This window comes from Hemiscyllium ocellatum (genome assembly GCF_020745735.1).
Source record: "Hemiscyllium ocellatum isolate sHemOce1 chromosome 27 unlocalized genomic scaffold, sHemOce1.pat.X.cur. SUPER_27_unloc_23, whole genome shotgun sequence".
Taxonomy (NCBI): domain Eukaryota; kingdom Metazoa; phylum Chordata; class Chondrichthyes; order Orectolobiformes; family Hemiscylliidae; genus Hemiscyllium; species Hemiscyllium ocellatum.
The window spans coordinates 41,816-61,616 of NW_026867491.1; the positions used below are offsets into that span (position 1 = coordinate 41,816).

At 48.5% G+C, this 19,801-nt stretch overlaps 2 protein-coding genes and 1 long non-coding RNA gene across 6 annotated transcripts in view; 1 reads left to right on the forward strand and 2 right to left on the reverse strand.

Moving 5' to 3' along the window:
- The window catches only part of LOC132807763 (gastrula zinc finger protein XlCGF57.1-like), a 38,476-nt gene that overhangs the window by 7,362 nt on the left and 11,313 nt on the right, over positions 1–19,801 (forward strand). The window contains exon 3 of the mRNA XM_060821768.1: positions 6,375–6,510. Coding sequence (XP_060677751.1) covers positions 6,375–6,510 — 136 coding nt within the window. The remainder of the gene's footprint in view (positions 1–6,374; positions 6,511–19,801) is intronic.
- LOC132807774 (uncharacterized) lies at positions 4,840–13,699 on the reverse strand. 2 transcript variants are annotated; one of them, XR_009642001.1, is made up of 3 exons: positions 13,428–13,699; positions 10,324–10,428; positions 4,840–8,860 (listed from the first exon to the last, which is right to left on the reverse strand). It is a non-coding gene; the product is annotated as an uncharacterized LOC132807774 (long non-coding RNA). The 2 variants fall into 2 exon arrangements; XR_009642002.1 differs by lacking the exon at positions 13,428–13,699 and adding an exon at positions 12,342–12,479.
- Positions 15,172–19,801, reverse strand: part of LOC132807768 (zinc finger protein 239-like) — a 184,087-nt gene continuing 179,457 nt past the window's right edge. For all 3 annotated transcript variants that reach the window (XM_060821775.1, XM_060821772.1, XM_060821773.1), the window contains one exon: positions 15,172–19,025. In XM_060821775.1, the coding sequence (XP_060677758.1) occupies positions 17,984–18,775 (792 nt within the window). In that variant the 5' untranslated portion in view covers positions 18,776–19,025 and the 3' untranslated portion in view covers positions 15,172–17,983. The remainder of the gene's footprint in view (positions 19,026–19,801) is intronic.

Genomic DNA, 19,801 nt, shown 5'->3' on the forward strand with positions numbered 1-19,801 from the left:
GGTCGTGGGGCGGCCCCTGTGTCAACTATGGGGCCACCTGGAAGGTACTGGGCCCGGGAGGTGAAAGGTGAGGCAGGTTGTGGGGGGGACGGAGGGGAAGGAATGTGGGGCCTGTCCTGTCATAGTCACATTTTACACTCACTTTACATCTGCTTTTACTGGCGCTTGTGCTGTTTACCCCTCACTGTGTTTTAATCCTTGTGCTGTTTACCCTTTGCTGTTACTTGTACAATTGCTGAGGGTAGTGTGTAAATACTAGTGAAGGATACTATGCACCAGCATGTATATGTTCCTCAGTTATTGAAGGGGCAGGACCTGTTGAGAATGGTTAGTAAAGTATGTGGTGCACTAAGCCTTGTTAACATGGAGATAGTTTGGTATTTGGAAAAATATACTTTTTTTATTATTTAGAATCATAAAGATGTACAGCACATGAACTCACCCATTTGGTCCAACCTGTCCATGCCAACCAGATATCCTAACTTAATCTAGTCCCATTTGTCACCACTTGGTTCATATACCCATCCAGATGCCTTTTAAATGCTGTAATTATACGGCCTCCACTACTTCCTCTCGCAGCTCATTCCATACGTGCACCATCCTCTGCATGGAAAAGTTGCCCCTTAGGTACCTTTAATATCTTTCTGCTCTCACCCTAAACCTATGCCCTGTAGTTGTGAACCTCACCCCTACTCTGGGGAAAAGACATTAAAAAAAATGTTGAGCAGCCAGACAAAAGCGATAAAATGTTGAGCCACATGGGGAAAAAGAACTGTGGCTCTACCCTTTATTTCTCCTCTTGGCATTTGAACATTTAACATCTGTCAATAACACCAGCATCGCCACAGAGCACATTGTGTCTGCTCCTCGGTGTGAACAACAGCGCACCTGCTCGCTGGTGTCACCAGTACATTGTCCATGCTCCTCACTGTCGGCAGAAAAGGAGACATCGATTATCTCTGTTCCTAAAGGTCTTCCCTTTATTCTTAAAGCTGTGTCCTCTGGTCCTAGTCTCTCCTACCAATGGAAACATCTTCCCAATGTCATTGCACTGTGGGGATGAAGCCCTAGCCTGTCCAGTAATTTCTGGTGGGTGAGACGAGGCCTCAAGGTTAGAGGGAGTAGCTTTCAGACAGAGATGAGGAGGAACTGCTTTTCCCAGAGGGTTGTGAATCTATGGAATAGTCTAGATTAGAGTGGTGCTGGAAAAGCACAGCAGGTCAGGCAGCATCCGGAGAGCAGGAAAATCGATGTTTCGGGCAAAAGCCCTTCATCAAAATCTAGGGAATACTCTGGCTAAGGAAGCAATAGAGGCAGCTTCATTAAGTATATTCAAGATACAGTTGGGTGGGATTTGGCCTGGTTGGGGAATTAAGGGGTTCCTTGTGACAGTGCAGGGAGGAGAAGATGAAACGATGGATAGATCAGCCATGATCTTAATGAATGACGGAGCAGGCTCACTTGTAGCAACTGGAGTGAATCCAGCGAGGGAGCAGACTTTGGGACCTCAGGTATGTGTCTTGGTTACCTGGGTGAGGAGAGACAGAAGTTCAGATTAGATTACTTACAGTGTGGAAACAGGCCCTTCGGCCCAACAAGTCCACACTGACCCGCTGAAGCGCAACCCACCCATACCCTTACATTTACCCCTTACCTAACACTACGGGCAATTTAGCATGGCCAATTCACCTGACCCGCACATCTTTGGACTGTGGGAGGAAACCGGAGCACCCGGAGGAAACCCACGCAGACACGGGGAGAATGTGCAAACTCCACACAGTCAGTCGCCTGAGTCGGGAGTTGAACCCGGGTCTCAGGCGCTGTGAGGCAGCAGTGCTAACCACTGTGCCACCATGCCGCCCATGGACTTTTTTCCATAGCTTGCCAGAGTCTGAGGAGTGACCTTATACGCTTTTATATCATCATGAGGGGCATGGATAGGGTAAATAAACATGGTATTTTCCTTTGGATGGGGCAGTCCAGAACTAGAGGGTAATAAGTTTAGGATCGAGCGTGTGGTGCAGCAGCAAGTCAGGCAGCATCTGAGGAGCAGGAAAATTGACGTTTCAGGGAAACTCCCTTCAGGGAAGTGTGTGTGTGTGTGTGTTTGTGCGCTGTGAGTGTGTTTTTGCATGTGTGCCTGCTTGATAAAGTGTGATTGTGATGGAGTATGAGTCTGCGAGAGGGTGAGAGTTTTGAGGGGGTGGTGTGTGTGTATGTCTGAGGGAGCGCGTGTGTGTATGAGAGAGGAATGGATACAAGTGAGGGGTTGCATTTGCTAAAATAAAGGAGGGCAAGAGTTGAACAGGTAATGGTAGGGCCCTGGGTCATGTTGTAGAACAGAGACATGGAGGTGTTCAGGTTCATTGTTCTTGAAAGTTACATCACTGGTAGAAGGGGGTGAAGAAGGTGTTCAGCACACTTGCCTTCATGGTTCACATGCTGAGTTCAGGAGTTGGGACATCATGTTGGAGATGCACACAGAAAGTACGTTACTCAGAGGGTGATAGGTGCCTGGAACGCATTGCCAGCAGAGGTAGGGACGGTAGATTCATTCAAGGTGCATCCGAGCAGTAGGACAGTCGAAGTTTCGGGCACAAGCCCTTCATCAGGAATGATGCGTGGATGTTCAGAGGGGCATCAGCGTCCTTCTGTGCCAGTTGTCAGACAGGTGCAGCAGGCAATGAGCAAGGCAAGTGGTGTGTTAGCAAGAGGAATTGAGTTCAGAGATGGGGATGTCATCCTGCAGTTAGGGGTCATTTGAATAAATTCAAGGCTGAGTTAATCTGATTTTTGAACAAGAAAGAAGTGAATGTTTATTGCGGAAGGCAAGAAAATGGTTTTAAGCCCAGTTTAGAACAGTTCCAGAGTCAGACAACACAGAAACAGATCCTTCAGTCCAACTAAACCGTGCTGACTGTGTTCACAAACTAAACTAGTCCCACCTGTGTGTATTTGGCCCATATCCCTCTGAACCTTTCCTATTCACGTACTTATCCAAATGTCTTTTAAACCTTGTTACTGTACCTACATCCACCACCGTGTCTGGACATTGATTCCACACACAAACTACTCTCAAAAAAAAGGCGCTACTCCAGTCTTTTGAAAATCTTTCTTCACTCACCTTCCTCATTTGCTCCCTAATCTTGAAACCCCCATCCTAGGGAAAGGACACCTGCGGTTCACCTCATCTACCCTCCATGATTTTATGAGCCTCCTTTTAAGGTCACATCTCAACCTCATGTGTTCCAGTGAAAAAAGTCCCAGCCTATCCACCCAGCTGTAGGTATATTCATATCCAGTTATGAATTGTTCAATGCTGGTGCTGACTTGAAAGACCGAATGGCCTAGTCTTGCTCCCAACTCTCTCACTCTGTGTCCAGGACAGCAAGAGGCCCTAAGTCAGAGGAGCAGAAATTAGGCCATTCAGTCCATCAGGTCTAATCACCCCATTCAATCGTGGCTGCTAGGTTTCTCAACCCCATTCTCCTTTAACCCTTGATCCCCTTGATACTCAAGAACCTATCTGTCTCAGTTTTAAATATCCCCAGTGACCTGGCCTCCACAGCCTTCTATGGAAATAGATTCCACAGATTCACCGCTCTCTGGCTGAAGAAGTTTCTCCTTTCTAAAAGGACTTCCCTTTACTCGAAGCGCTGCCCTCTGGTCTGAGTCTGTCCTACCAATGGAAACATCTTCGCAACATCCACTCTGTCTGGGCTGTTCAGGATTATGTATGTTTCAATTAGACCGACACCCCCCCCCCCCATTGTGGGTCTTTTAATCAGCATGAACCAGACCATTCAGGATGAGGTACAGCAGGGATTGGGGTCAGCAAAATGAGAATGTAGGGAGTGTGTGTGGATTGGAGACTTTCAGCTTGGGAATGAGAGAGAAAAGAGGGTTTGCTATAAATTAGAATTGATCGGATGGGCCAAAGTGTGGTGGATGGAATTAAATTTTGAGAAATTCGAGTTGTTGCATTTTGGTCAAGCAATTCAGGCAGGACTGACAGAGTTAAGGGGAGTGTTGCAGAACAAAGAGACCTTGGAGTGCAGGTTCCATAGTTCCTTGAAAGTGGAGTCTCAGGTAGACAGGATAATGAATGAGGCATTTGGTAGGATGGCCTTTATTGGTCAGAGCATCGAGTAGATGAGTTGGGAGGTCATGTTGTGGCTGTCCAGGATGTTGGTTAAGCCAATTTTGGAATACTGCGTTCAGTTCTGGTCTCCCTACTGTAGGAAAGATGTTATGAAACTTTGAAAGGGGTCAGAAAAGATTTGAGCTATAGGGAGAGGCTGAATAGGCCAGGGATATTTTCCATGGAGCATCAGAGGCTGAGGGGTAAACTTATAGACCTTTGTAATGGGCATGGATAGGGGGGGAAACCTAAGGTCTTTTCCCCAGGGTAGGGGAGTCCAAGAAAACTAGAAGGCATATGTTTGAGGTGAGAGCAGAATGATTTAACAGGGGTCTGAGGGGCAATCTTTTCACAGAGGGTGGTGCATGTATGGCACGAACTGCCAGAGGAAGTGGTGGAGACTGGCACAATTACAACATTTAAAAGGCATATGGATGTCGGTCTGTTCTCAGCTCTGCTGGATTTGTGTTGAAGCTTTGGCCACCCCCCCCCCCCCAAAACTGTCTTTACACCATCTGGGACAATAATACATTCAGTCAATCAAGTCCCAATGCACAATCTCCCAGCCTGTGAACCATCCAGACACAGTGTAGTCACAGCAGGGAATCAAACAAGAAAAATGAAACAACATTAGAAATAAATAGGTGCTCGCGTTTAATGTTTATTCATTAGGAAGTAAACCAGAAATAAGGCTCTATTTGTATTTGCAGAATGATATTTGCAGATACATTCTATTTTGCTCAAAAAATACACAATCAGTAAGCAGTCAATCCATGTAATTTACAAAATATTACACTTTGGAAATAGAACCAGTCTGACTCAAGACTGGGACACAGACAGACTCTGACCTCACACCTTTAATGCATTATGTGAACTGAGATGTCACATTTTGCTATAAAACCTCGAGTTATCTTGATAAGGTGCCTTGCAAGAAGGTCTGGGATTTACATGTGAATGATAGCTGCAATCCAGTCTAAAAGATAAAAGACTTGACAGTCCAGGTTTGTTCAATATATCATTTCGGTGGCAGAACGCGATAATGTTTTTCTATAAGTTATGTCTTAAGATCTTATTCTCCACAACCACCTGAAGGATCAGCGAGTCATTCCAAATAAACCTGTTGAACACTCACCTGGTGGTGTGATTTTTAACTTTTGACCAGGTTAGGATGGATTGACCATGCCCAGAGATGTGCAGGTTAGGTGCACCAATCAGGGAGTAAAAGTTGAGCAATAGGGGGTAGGGGAATAGGTGTGGGCCTGTTACCCTTTAGAGGGTCGGTATGGATTTGTGGGGCTGAGTGGCCTGCTTTCACACTCTGGGGATTCTCTGAAGGGAAGGGATTGGCACAAACTCATTATTTTTTTTTACTTCCCAAAATCAGACCTCCACCCCTCTCAGCAGTATCCCAATGCTGTGAAAGATATTAACTTTCAGGTGGAGTTATCCAAAATTCAGAGAGATGTCAGTCTTGACGTTTTTGCTTTTCTGCCCCTGGAAGATCCTGAATCAGCACCTTCAGGGGAATTAGTTAGATCAGAGTGAGAACAGAGGGGGAGAGAGAGTGGGATGGTGCTTTCAATTTTGTGAAATAACAAAAGAAAAGAACTTTCCGCAGAAAGTAGAATTGCTTGTTCAGAATTTCTACCCTGCACTGACAGTGATGACTTTTGTAATCTCTTTTTACATTTCAGGATCTGAAGATGGAAGTTTCAAAATCAACAGACGAAGGCCTAATGCCCAAAACGTTGACTCTCCTGCTCCTCGGATGCTGCCTGACCTGCTGTGCTTTTCCAGCGCCACATTTTCTGACTCTGACTCTCCAGCGTCTGCAGTCCTTACTTTGACATCCATGTCTGACAGTCATTCAATCCAATCCATCGGGACCGCAACAGTTTGCAACTATGATTCTGTGAGGAGCAAAGCTGTTTGGTTCCTGTTTGGGTACGTTTTCAGCATCAGTGGGACTGGATGAGAGACCCTACCATTACAGTGCACTGAGTGAGGAGCGTGCAACAGCTCTACGGTTTGGAAAGAGGAATTCACGGTGGACAGAAGCTCCACATGCGTTTGTGCGGCTGAAGCTTCGGCCATGGAGAAACCCGAGGAATCCCGCCCCGTGGAGAAACCATGGAAGTGTGACGACTGTGGGAAAGGCTTGTTTCCCGTCTGCCCTGGAGACTCATTGGCGCAGTCACACTGGGGAGAGGCCGTTCCCCTGCCCTGACTGCAGGAAGGACTTAAGCGATTCCTCCAACCTCCAGACCCACCAGTGGATCCACATGGGGGAGAGGCCCTTAAGCTGCCCCAAGTGCGGGAAGGCCTTTACCCAGGCTGCCTCCTTGCTGACCTACCAGCGGGATCACATGGCATTGCAGGAGGATTGAAAGAAAGACGGCCGAGTGCCTTTACCAACTGGACTATCAACCCAGTTCCAGTGGCGCCCGAGTTCGATTCCCACAACAGATGGCGGAATTGGAATTTGGTCAGAAATCTGGAGTTCAGAATCTAACGGTGAAACTATTGTCGGTGGGGTGGGGGTGGAAAAAAAACCCCTTCTGATTCACTCAGTTCTTTAGGGAAGACTTGAGCAGTTATTAGAGCAGTCGTCCCAGCTGCATCCTTTACCCGCTCTGGCCTACACATGACTCCAGACCCACAATAGTCTGGTTGACTCTATGCTGCTCATCCAACTTACTTGGATACAGGTTGAAATTGCTGAGTGAGGCAATACTTCCTCCAGGTTAAGGCGATATCAAGGATCCAATTACAAAGGGACAACTCAGTGGTGACCAATAATGAAGAAAGTGAGGAGTTGCACTTTGACCTTGAGCTGTTTTTAAAAAATTGCTACTTTTTCTACACCTTTCTGCTGGGAGATTCTGAAGCTGTAACAAAGTTGGGTCACAATAAAGATTACCTGAACTTCACACTGAGCTCATGCTCTCAATGAGAGCTTTAAACTGCAACAGGTTTTTGGTTTAAAACTGCTGATTTCTTACAGGAGAAAGTTAGAACTGCAGATGCTGGAGATCAGGGTCAAGATTAGAGTGGTGCTGGCAAAGTACTGCAGGTCAGGCAGCATCCGAGGAGCAGGAAAATCGACATTTTGGGTTTGCTCCAGACTGCACCCTCCTTACTGTGTCAACCATCTGTGAGTAGGGTACTCTCTTCACAACTCCTTTTCCATTTATTTCATTCTGGGCTTCAATTTATGACTTGCAGCAACTGAAAGGAAAGAGAATGAATCCATGGAATGGACAGAATTGGGAAAAGTTTGTTTATAACAGAGTGTTTCATGTATTGAGTGAATGTAAAGAGGAAGTGGTGGATACATGTTCAGATGCAACGTTTAAAATTCATGTGGATAAGTACATGAATAGGGAAGGTGTGGATGTATATGGGCCAAACACTGGCAAGTGGCACTAGTTTAGTTTGAGAACATAGTCAGCATGGAATAGTTGGACTGAAGGGTCTGTTTCTGTGCTGTCTGACCATAACTGTTCTGTCGTGGTCTTAAAACCATTTTCTTGCCTTCCACTTTAAAAATGTCTACTCTTCCTGTATCCAAAACATAAACCACAAAAAAACACACCTCATCCACACAACATAAAAATCTACACTTTGTTGTTCAAAAATCAGATGAACTCAGCCTTGAATAAATTCAATGACTCCCTAACTGCAGGAAGACATCCCCATTTCTAATCTCAGTTCAGCCTGCTAATATACCACTTGCCTTGCTGCACCTGTCTGACAACTGGCATTGACTGATGTAGAAGGATGCCTCTAATCAAAGCACTGATCACAGGGTGGTCTGGTTTCAGGACCTGATTTCTCTATCCTCTGTTGATCTCCCTGTTCCCACAGACTAAGATGTCGGTCTGTTCTCAGCTCTGCTGGATTTCTGCTAAAGCTTTGACCCCGCCTTTTATAACTTCTGGAACGATAAAATATTCAATCAAGACCCAAGCCACAATCTCCCAGCCTGTCAACTATCCTAATACAAGGTGTAGTCATAGCAGGGAATCGAACAAGAAAAATAAAACAAAATCGTAAATAAATAGGTACACGTGCTTAATGTTTGTTCATGAGGAAGTAAACCAGAAATAGGGGTCTCCCAGGAATCTTCCAATGCCCTACTTGAGGAATTCTGTCACCCTTACACCTATGAGGATCCAGCTATGAATTACAACAACATTTACACCAACAGAAATAAAGCAACGGTTATCAAATAGAGATAAACAGCATGGAAATAGACTGTTTCTCTATCTCATGCACACACGAGATAGATCATCCATGGGGGTGGGTTTGTATTTGCAGCATGATGTTTGCAAATACATTCTACTTTGCAAGGTTTGTAGCTCAGGTTGAGGATTAGGGTGTAGGTTTGCTCGCTGAGCTGTAGGTTTGATATCCAGACGTTTCATTACCTGGCTCGGGAACATCATCAGTGGCGACCTCCAAGTGAAGCGAAGCTGTTGTCTCCTGCTTTCGATTTATATGTTTGGCCTGGATGGGGTTCCTGGGGTTTGTGGTGATGTCATTTCCTGTTCATTTTCTGAGGGGTTGATAGATGGTATCTAGATCTATGTGTTTGTTTATGGTGTTGTGATTGGAGTGCCAGGCCTCTAGGAATTCTCTGGCATGTCTTTGCTTAGCCTGTCCCAGGATAGATGTTGTCCCAGTCGAAGTGGTGTTTTCTTTCATCCGTATGTTGGGCTACAAGGGATAGAAGATCGTGTCTTTTTATGGCTAGCTGGTGTGCGTGTATCCTGGTGGCTAACTTTCTTCCTGTTTGTCCTACGTAGTGTTTGTGGCAGTCCTTGCAAACCCCCGGAGTATGGGTCTGGGTGATATACGCGTCGGCAGGTCGGTGTGGACTTGTTGGGCCGAAGGGCCTGTTTCCACACTAAGTAATCTAATCTAATCTAAAAAGATTTACAAGGATGTCGCCAAGACGGGAGGATTTGAGCTATAGGGAGAGACAGAACAGGCTGGGGCTATTTTCCCTGGAGCGTCAGAGGCTGAGGGGTGACCTTATAGAGGTTTATAAAATCATGAGGGGCATGGATAGGATAGATAGACAAAGTCTTTTCTATGGGATGGGAGAGTCCAGAACTACAGGGCATAGGTTTAGGGTGAGAGGGGAAAGATATGAAAGAGACCTAAGGGGCAACCTTCTCATTTAGAGGGTGGTACGTGTATGGAATGAGCTGCCAGAGGAAGTGGTGGAGGCTGATACAATTGCAACATTTAAAAGGCAACTGGGGGGACATGGGCCCCGTGCTGGCAGGTGGGACTAGATTGGGTTGGGATATCTGGTTGGCATATACGAGTTGTCCAGGTTCAGGTGGATTGACAGAACTGAAATACCCATAGTGCCTAGGGATGTGCAGGTTAGGTGCATTAGTCAGGGGTAAATGTTGAGCAATGGGGTAGGGGAATTGCATGGTGGGTTACCCTTTGGAGGATCGGTGTGTAGTCTTTGGGTCGAGTGGCCAGCTTCCACACTGGGGAGTCTCTGAAGGGGAAGGGATTTTTGTAAACTGTGCAAGGCAACGCAGGCGTAGTGCGGGGGCCTGCTGTTGGCCTTGCCCTGCCCCTTGCACCTCCCCCTGTTGTTGAGCTGTCTAAAACACAGCTACTCTTTCTCTGCCCTTTTGCTGGGGGCATCTGCAGCTGTAACAATGTTGGGCCACAATAAAGGTAACCAGAACGTACTGCTGGGCTCAGGCTCTCATTGAAAGCTCCAAGCGGTTTTTGTTTTAAAGCTGCTCATTTCTTGCAGCCTCCTGCACTAAGTTTCCAAAGTCGTGTATCAGATGGAGCAGTGAATGAGTAGCTGGTTTCGTTAGAAATTATAAACTTTTCAGGAGTGCAGGCACTGCATCATTTCATCGGCAGTTTACTGGCAGCACTGGGAGGTATGGGCTGTGTTCATTAGAAAGGAGGTGGAGGTGCTGCTGTTGGACTAGGTGGGACAAGGTTGAAAAATCACAACAGTGGGTTATAGTCCAACAGATTTATTTGGAAGCACTAGCTTTCAGTGCGCTGCTCCTTCATCGGGTAGCTGTGGAGCAGGATCATAAGACGCAGAGTTAAGAGCAAAAGGTCACAGTGTCATGCAACTGATATGATATATTGACAAATGTAGATTGATGTTAAACATTCAGCACACTTACCTTAATTGTTCACACCATTGAACAAAGGAGTTGGGACATCATGTTGAAGGTGTACAGGATGTTGGTGAAGTCACTTGTAGAGTACTGAGAAGGCTTCTGGTGGCCCTGTAATAGGAAGAATACTATTACAGAGAGTCCAGTAAAGATTTACCAGGATGTTGCCAGGACTGGAGGGTTTGAGTTATAAGGAGAAGCTGAGACTGTCTTCACTGGAGCACAGGAGGTTGAGAGGTGACCTCATTGAGATTGATATGATCATGAGGGTTCTAAGTAACATGAACATCAAATAGCGAGGAGCCTACACGGTTATGTCAAGTGAGTGGGGGAGAAATTGTGGCATTTGGACACTTTAAATCCATCAAAAACAGCATCTCCATAGAGCATACTGTGCATGTCAGGTGAGGTGCCAGAAGACTGGAGGTTGGCTAACGTGGTGCCACTGTTTAAGAAGGGTGGTAAGGACAAGCCAGGGAACTATAGATCAGTGTGCCTGACATCAGTGGTGGGCACATTGTTGGAGGGAATCCTGAGGGACAGGATTCTACCTTCATCTAGGTGGATGGGCTGGGACTTTTTCACTGGAGCATTGGAAGTGGAGATGTGACCTTATCAACGTTTATAAAATCATGAGGGGAGAGATGAGGTGAACAAAGGGTGTCCTTCCCCTAGGGTTGGGGTTTCAAGATTAGGGAGCAAATTTTGACGGTGACAGGAGAAGGATTTTAAAAAGACTTGAAGGGCACAATTTTTTTTTTACACAGTAGTTCACGTGAGGACTATATGTCTAGAGGATGTGGTGGATGCAGGTACAGTAACGTCATGAATAGGAAAGGTTTGGAGGGATATGGGCCAAAACACTGCCAGGTGGGACTGGTTTAGTTTGAGAACATAGTCAGCATTGACTAGTTGTACTGAAGGGTCTGTTTCTGTGCTGTCTGACTCTGGAACTGTCTTAAAACTGGATACTGGTCTTACAACCATTTTTTTGCCTTCCCCCCACAAGCATCCACATAAAAATCACGTGAACTCAGCCTTGAATATATTCTATGACCTCCTAACTGCTGGAAGACATTCCCACTTCTGAACTTAATTCCTCTTGCTAATATGCCACTTGCCTTGCTCATTGCCTGCTGCACCTGTCTGACAACTGGCACAGAAGGACGCTGATGCCCCTCTGAACATCCACGCATCATTCCTGATGAAGAGCTTGTGCCTCAAACTATGACTGTCCTACTGCTCGACCCACTGTGCTTTGCCAGTTATGGTCTTCTCTACGTCAGGAAGACCGAGCGTAAACTTGGGGAATGGTTTGCCGAGCATCACAGCCAGGTCCACAGAGGCTGAGCGGACTTCCCAGTCTCCACCCATTTTAATGCCCCTTCCCACTCCCCTTCTGACAAATTGGAGGAACAAAACCTCATCTTGTCTGAGCAGTCCACAGCCCGGAGGACTCGACACTAAGTTCTCCAATTTCAAATAATCTCCCATCCCATCCCCCAACTCACTTCCCAGCCCTTTCCACTCTTCCCTGCCAACTAGATTCCTTCCTCCCATTCACCAACCAGGTTATGGGGATAATGCAGGAACAGGATACTGATTGAGGATGATCAGCCACGATCATAATGAATGGTGGTGCTGGCTCAAAGGGCAGAAGAGCTGACTCCTGCACCTATTGTCTATTGTACCTTCTACCTGTCTCCACCTATCCTCACTTCATCACCCTGCCCCCAGCACACCCTTGTTCCACAGCTCTTGCTATACCCACCCCCAATCCTGAACAAGGGTTCCACCAGATACCTCAACTCTTCCACCTACTGATACTGCCTGGCTTGCTGCATTCTTCCAGTCTCCTGCCTGTCTATTTTGTCAATTGAGACAAAGGCTTGGACTAATTTTTCCAGAGTCTGTCCCCTCACTGGATTCACTCCCATTCCTTTCAGTTGCTCCAAGTCAACAATTGAACCCCAGAATGAAACGTAAATGGAAAAGGGGGTGAGAAAAGAGAATGCTGTACACACAGATGTTGGACAGAGGAAGGAAGCTGCAGTCTGAGTGAAGCTCAATCTTCATTGAGAGAGGGGAGGGGCAGGAACTTCAGAACCTCATGGCCCAACTTCCGCGTTCACCAATAGGGGAGCTCCGAATGGCAGGAGGACAAGTCTCCTTCTGGTCCTCCAGTGAGCCTTTTTGTCCATCAAAAGTAGGTTTTGCCCCTTTTCTGCTGACAGCGAGGAACACGCCCAATGTTTTGGTGACACTGGCAAACATGTGCCCTGCTTGTTGACACCGAGGAGTGTACACAATATGCTCTGTAGCAATGCTGGTGTTATTGACAGATTTTCAGTTTCCAAATGTCTATTGGAGATCAAAAAGGGCAGAGCGATATTTTTTCCCCCATGTGGCTTGATATTTGATTGCTTTTGCATTTGTTTGGCTGCTCAATGTTTTTAAGTCTTTTCCTCCGTGTTGGGGTGACCTTCACAACTAGAGGACATAGGTTTAGGGTGAGGCCACAAAGATATAAAAGATACCTGAAGGGCAATGTTTCCCTGCAGAGAGTGGTGTGTGTATGGAATGAGCTTCCAGAGGAAGTGGAGTAGGCCGGTATAATTACAGCCTTTAAAAAGTATCTGGATGGGTATATGAATAGGAATGGTGTAGAGGGATATAGTGCTGGCAATGGGGACTAGATTAATGTAGGATATCTGGTTGGCGTGGACAGGTTGGACTGAGGGGGTCCGTTTCCGTGCTGAAAATCTCTACGACTCTAAATAATAAAAAGTCAACTTTTCCAATGAACATATCCATGTTAACAAGGCTTAGTGCACAACCTGCTTTACTAACCGTTCTCAACAGGTCCTGCCCCTTCAATAACTGAGGAACATATACATGCTGGTGCATAGTATCCTTCACTAGTATTTACACACTACCCTCAGCAATTGCACAAGTAACAGCAAAGGGTAAACAGCACAAGGATTAAAACACAGTGAGGGGTAAACAGCACAAGCGCCAGTAAAAGCAGATGGAAAGTGAGTGTAAAATGTGACTATGACAGGACAGGCCCCACATTCCTTCCCCTCCGTCCCCCCCACAACCTGCCTCACCTTTCACCTCCCGGGCCCAGTACCTTCCAGGTGGCCCCATAGTTGACACAGGGGCCGCCCCACGACCAGTAGAACTCCACCACCCAGGCGGCCGACCAGTTCCCAAACAGGGCCTTAACCCCATCCGCCTCCAGAATGGTCACCGGCTCCTGCCTGCTGTACAGCCGGCCGGTGTGGCCGTGACACAGCAGCTGCGCCAGGAAGGCGGCGGTGACCAGTGACGGGGGTCTGCCCCGGGCCGCACGGCGCCATTTTCCTAACGGCCGCCGCTTCCCCGCTCGAGCGACTTCTCCTCCCAACCGCCTTCACCCCCGCGTGACGTCTGCACGGGGGGATGGGCGGGGCCGGGGGAGCCTCACCGTCACCAAGCAACAGCCACCTCGCGCTACAACTGCTCATTCACAAAAACAAACTCTCCTGTCTCGCTCTGCAGCTGCAGGGGGGACACTGCCACGTTTCGAGGAGCCCTGTCTACATTGGGAAAGCTCACGGCTCCATTTAAACAGATATTCCGACATCTAATACAACGATGTTAACTTTCAACTGCGTTCAGGGAACATGTATTTTGCTCTAAGTCTATTGAGTTTAACTGCAGCATAGCTGTAGTTTTAAACTTGTTTGCTTTCCTGAACAGCTAGGTTTAAATGTTTTATTCGTTAGAAGAACCAAAATTAGTGATAGTTCACATATCCACCCTGAAATGGGGTGGGTAACTGGATTGAGTGGGTAGGCGCCCTGCTAAGTTTAACTTTGGGGACAGCCTTTGAGCTGCATATGAACAAACTGCTTACATGTTGCACTTATCGACTGCTAAATATCGGCTCTTGTTATCTTAACACTTAGCCTTCTGATTGGACATTGCAAAGGTTCACCTCCCGCCCACACCCCGCCAGCACCCTTCCCAAGGGTCAGACCCTCCCTCTCTCCAAAGTTTCGGCTGATCAGTTCAAGCACAGGGTCGCAGCCTTTTCTTGCTCAGCTCAGCTGGCTTAAACGTTAGCAATGCCTCTGGTTCCCGTTGGGATTTACGCTCCCGAGCGCAGACCTGGCCCGCAGCCTGTAGTCCCACAGTGCCTGCTGACTGCAAACTGCCCTTCTGTCAGCAAAAGTACAAACACGACGGGGACAGTGTTCATTTCGCTATTCTCAATGTCAACTCTGACCCCACGAAAGGTTCTCTTTTCAGGGGCGGGCATGTCAATTGCCTACTTGGGGTTTGGTGAAATGTCTCAACAAGTGTTTCGGTTTGTCTATATTTACAAGAATTCTAACCCCAACTAGACATTTGCATGTAAAATCTAAGAATTATACAACGTGACACATGAAAGCATGATGAGGAGCATCTCCTGTGTCCTCTCTCAGCTCAGAGAAGACTTAAACCCCGCTCCCCCCTGTAACATTCATCCAGGTGACAAAAGGATCTTAACGCAGGCGGATTATAAGGGGTTGCTTAGTGGGCACAGCGCCAAGGGACCCGGGTTCAATTCCAGCCTCAGGGGCGACTGTCCCTATGGAGTTTGCACATTTCCAGCCTGCGTCTGCGAGGGTTTTCTCCGGGTGCACCGGCTTCCTCCCACAATCCAAAGATGCGTAGGTGAGGGTGGATTGGCTATGCTAAATTACCCATAGTGCTCAGAGATGTGTAGGTTAGGGTGGATTGGCCATGCTAAATTACCCATAGTACTGTTAGGATGGAATTTGTCCTTGCATGTTCGTTTTAGGAGGAGAGACAACAGACGCTCAATTGTTTAGCACAAGCAGGCTTTATTGCAGAATCGTAGCTGATACAGTGAATCACCATGCATTCACTGGAGAAGGCGCGTTCTGCCTTCCCCTCCCAAATCTGCTCCTGATATACTCTTTGCTAAGCAGAGCTTCGCGGAGCTACTAAGCATTGCCTTATTAGGACATTTCGCGTTTGCTAGGCGTTTCCTGTTATTGAGCTGATTTGGGCGTTGGCAGCTGAGCTAGCCACGTAAGCAACAGTTTCGATTCCCCAAACAGCAGCTATAGCTCCACCCTCCCTTGACCTATTTTATCCTAACAGTACCCAGGGATGTGTAGGATTGGGTAATTTAGCATGGCCAATCGACCCTAACCTACACATCCCTGGGTACTATGGGTAATTTAGCATGGCCAATCCACCCTTAGTGTAGGATTGGCCAGGCTAAATTGTCCTATAGTATCCAGGGATGTGCAGGTTTGGGTGGACTGGCCGTGCTAAATTACATAGTGTTTGGGATGTGCAGGTTAGGGGGCATTGGCCATGCTAAATTACCCATAGTGCCGTGCAGGTTAGGGTGCATTAGCTGTGCTAAATTACCCATAGTGCCCAGGGATGTGTAGGCTAGGTGGGTTAGCCAATGGGAATTGCAGGGTTACGGGCAGAGGTCTGGGTGAGGGAGGGTTGGTGTGGGTTGGATGAGCTGAAGGGCCTGCTCCTACACTGCAGGGGTTCTAAGCGTGAGATGAGGTGCTTGACGGAAACGATGGGGAAGAGGCAGTGAAAACACAACGAGACCGTTTGAAAGTGGGAGCATGACAGGAGGGGGTGGGTAAATGGGATGTGGTGAGGGAGGGGGCTTAGGAGAGAAAGAGACACAGAAAGAGAGGGTCACACACAGATACAACTGGTGAAAGTGGGGAAGATTGTGATAGGTTCAGATAAGGTGGAGGAAGAAAAGCTGTTCCCTATTCACTGATAGTGACAAGGTCAGGGGCGGCCTGAAGTTCAGGGGTTTGAGCAGGAGAGAGAGGGGGAAAACAGAGGAAAAACAGGTTTACCCAGCAAGCAGCAATATGCTGGAATCCGCTGTCACCTCAGAGAGACAGACAGACGCAGAGGCAGAGAGGTAATTAGATGAATGGCCTCCCTGTGCTGTGAGATCCAAAAGGAGCACGCGAGCAGCTGCCCCAGTGTTTCTGGCGGTCTGAGGCATCTCCCCCTTGCCCCATTACCGGTACCACTCTCCCGTCCCATTGGCACCCTCCCGGTGAACGGCCCACTCTCCAACTGCACTCAAGCTGCCCCTTCCCCCGGGGGCTGGAAGTGGACGGAACAGCCCGTTCCGGAGCGGGGCTCGGGAACGCTGCCCATGTCCGCGAGGTCCTTTCCGAGAAAGGAAACAAAAAGGACAACAGACAGGGGACCACCCGCATCAACGGGAATGACAACATTTCACCCTCAGACAAGGCTTTGTCAAGAGATGTACAGCACGAAAACAGACCCTTTGGTCTAACCCGTCCATACCGACCAAATATCCCAACCCAAACTAGTCCCACCTGCCAGCACCCGGCCCATATCCCTCCAAACCCTTCCTATTCATATACCCATCCAAATGCCTCTTAAATGTTGCAATTGTACCAGCCTCCACCACATCCTCTGGCAGCTCATTCCATACACACACCACCTTCTGTATGAAAAAGTTGCCCTGTAGGTCTCTTTTATATCTTCCCCTCTCACCCTAAACCTATGCCCTCTAGTTCTGGATTCCCCAACACCAGGGAAAAGACTTTGCCTATTTATCCTATCCATGCCGGTCATAATTTTGTAAACCTCTATAAGGTCATCCCTCAGCCTCCGACGCTCCAGGGGAAACAGCCCCAGCCTGTTCAGCCTCTCCCTGTAGCTCAGATCCTCCAACCCTGGCAACATCCTTGTAAATATTTTCTGAACCCTTCCAAGTTTCGCAACAGCGGGGAGACCCAGAAATGGAAAAGACTGAAGGGGGAAGTCAGCGGTAAATCTTTTGAAGAGGTTACAAAGGAGAGACCTCTGTCTGCAGCGGGAATGACCCCCACAGTAGCAGGTCGAGGTGGACGGCATTTAAGGAAAAGCTGGATACAGACGTCAGGGAGAAAGGAACTGAAGGGAATGCTGCTGTAAGGGAAATCAAGTGTGAGCAAGTGAAGGGGAGGTGCGTAGAGGCTCACATGGGTCAGAAATACTGAGAGAGACCAGTTGAGCTGAAGGACCTGACTGGAGACTCAATGGGACAGAGAGTGAAATCTTGGATCCACCTGCAAGAGAAGGAGAAACACGTGATTTACCTCCCAGGATTAAGCAAGTCCCGCAGATTCTGCAGATCACTTTATTGGTCACAGCACTGAGTATAGGGGTTGGGGTCTGGACAGGACGTTGGTTAGGCCACTTTTGGAATACACAGGAACCTCGATTATCCAAAGGACACATGCAGAGTGTATTTCAGTCGCTTGACGATTAGATCCCTTCCAGTGCGGAAACAGGCCCAACCAGTCCACACTGACCCTCTGAAGAGTAACCCACCCAGACCTATTTCCCTCTGACTAATGTACCTAACACTACGGGCAATTTAGCATGGCCAATTCACCCTGACCTGCACATCTTTGGACTGTGGTACGGAACCGGAGCACGAGGAGGAAACCCACGCAGACGCGGGGAGAATGTGCAAACTCCACACAGTCTGTCGCCTGAGGCAGGAATGAAACCCGGGTCCCTGGTACTGTGAGGTAGCAGCGCTAACCACTGAGCCACCGTGCTGGTTCATCTAATTCTGGATAATCGAAGTTCCTCTGTATTATGTGCACTTCTGGTCTATCGGAAGGATGTTCCCCCGTGTGGACCCGCTGGTGGATCTGGAGGCCGGACGAGTGGGGGAAGCCCTTGCCACAGACGGAGCAGGTGAAGGACGCTCCGCGGTGTGGACCTGCTGGTGCCGCAGCAGGCTGGACGAGTGAGAGAAGCCCTTGCCGCAGACGGAGCAGATGAAGGACCGCTCCGCGGTGTGGACCTGCTGGTGCCGCAGCAGGCTGGACCAGTGAGAGAAGCTCTTGCCACAGACGGAGCAGCTGAACGGCCTCTCCCCGGTGTGGACCCGCTGGTGGGTCAGCAGGTGCGATGAGCGGGTGAAGCCCTTGCCGCAGACGGTGCAGGTGAAGGGCCGCTCCCCGGTGTGGACCTGCTGGTGCTTGAGCAGGCTGGACGAGTGAGGGAAGCCCTTGCCGCAGACGGTGCAGGTGAAGGGCCGCTCCCCGGTGTGGACCTGCCGGTGCTTGAGCAGGGTGGACGAATGAGGGAAGCCCTTGCCGCACACCGAGCAGGTGAAGGGCCGCTCCCCGGTGTGGACCCGCTGGTGCTTGAGCAGGCTGGACGATTCGCTGAAGTCCTTCCCGCACTCGGAGCAAGCGAACGGCCGCTCCCCGGTGTGGACCCGCTGGTGGGACAGCAGGTGGGGCGACTGGGTGAAGCCCTTGCCGCAGACGGAGCAGGTGAAGGGCCGCTCCCCGGTGTGGACACGGTGGTGGATCTCCAGCATGGAGGGATAGTGGAATCCTTTCCCGCAATCCCCACACTTCCACGGTTTCTCCATGGCGCGCAGAATGCCTCCTGAGACTTCCTTTCCCCACAGTGGGCAAACTGGCTCAGGCACGTGCCCCTGTGGTTCAGGTAAAGATGATACTTTAAGAGCCTACTGAAGCAGACAAAAACGTTCAAAGAATTTTCCCCTTCTGGACTGAAAGAGGGACGTCTCTCCTGTCCCACGAATCAAGGGGCTCTGTCAGACCTTCACATGGTACTCAGTTGGGGAGCTCTACCTGCAAAGCTGCTCTTCTCATATCCTGTGAAAAGGGGATTACAAAAGTCATTGCTGCCTGCACATGACAGGAATTCAGAACAGATCATTCTAGTTTCTGTAGAACTTCCCCAAAACAACCAAGTTACAATATGCAGATGCCAGTGTTGGGCTGGGGTGTACAAACATAAAAAAAAATCACACATCACCAGGTTGTAGTCCATTAGATTTGTTTAGAAGTTCGAGCTTTCAGAGCTCTGCACCTTCATCAGGTAGCTAGTAAAACCTCCAGGCGAAAAAGACAGCAGATGCTGGAGATCAGTGTGGTGCTGGAAAAGCACAGCAGGTCAGGCAGCATCCGCGGAGCAGGGAAAAAAATTTTTAAAAAATCGACATTTCGGGCAAAAGCCCTTCATCAGGAATGAGGAAAGAATGAGGACACTTTCCTCATTCCTGAAGATGGGCTCATGCCCGAAACCTCGATTCTCCTGTTCCTTGGATGCTGCCTGACCTGCTGAGCTTTTCCAGCAACACATTTCCAGCTCTGATCTCCAGCATCTGCAGACCTCATTTTCTCCTATAACCTAGAGTTGTGTGATTTGCACGGTGGCACAGTGGTAGGGTGGCACGGTGGCACAGTGGTTAGGGCAGCACGGTGGCACAGTGGTTAGCACTGCTGCCTCACAGCGCCAGGGACCTGGGTTCAATTCCCACCTCAGGCGACTGACTGTGTGGAGTTTGCACGTTCTCCCCGTGTCTGCGTGGGTTTCCTCCGGGTGCTCCGGTTTCCTCCCACAGTCCAAAGATGTGCGGGTCAGATGA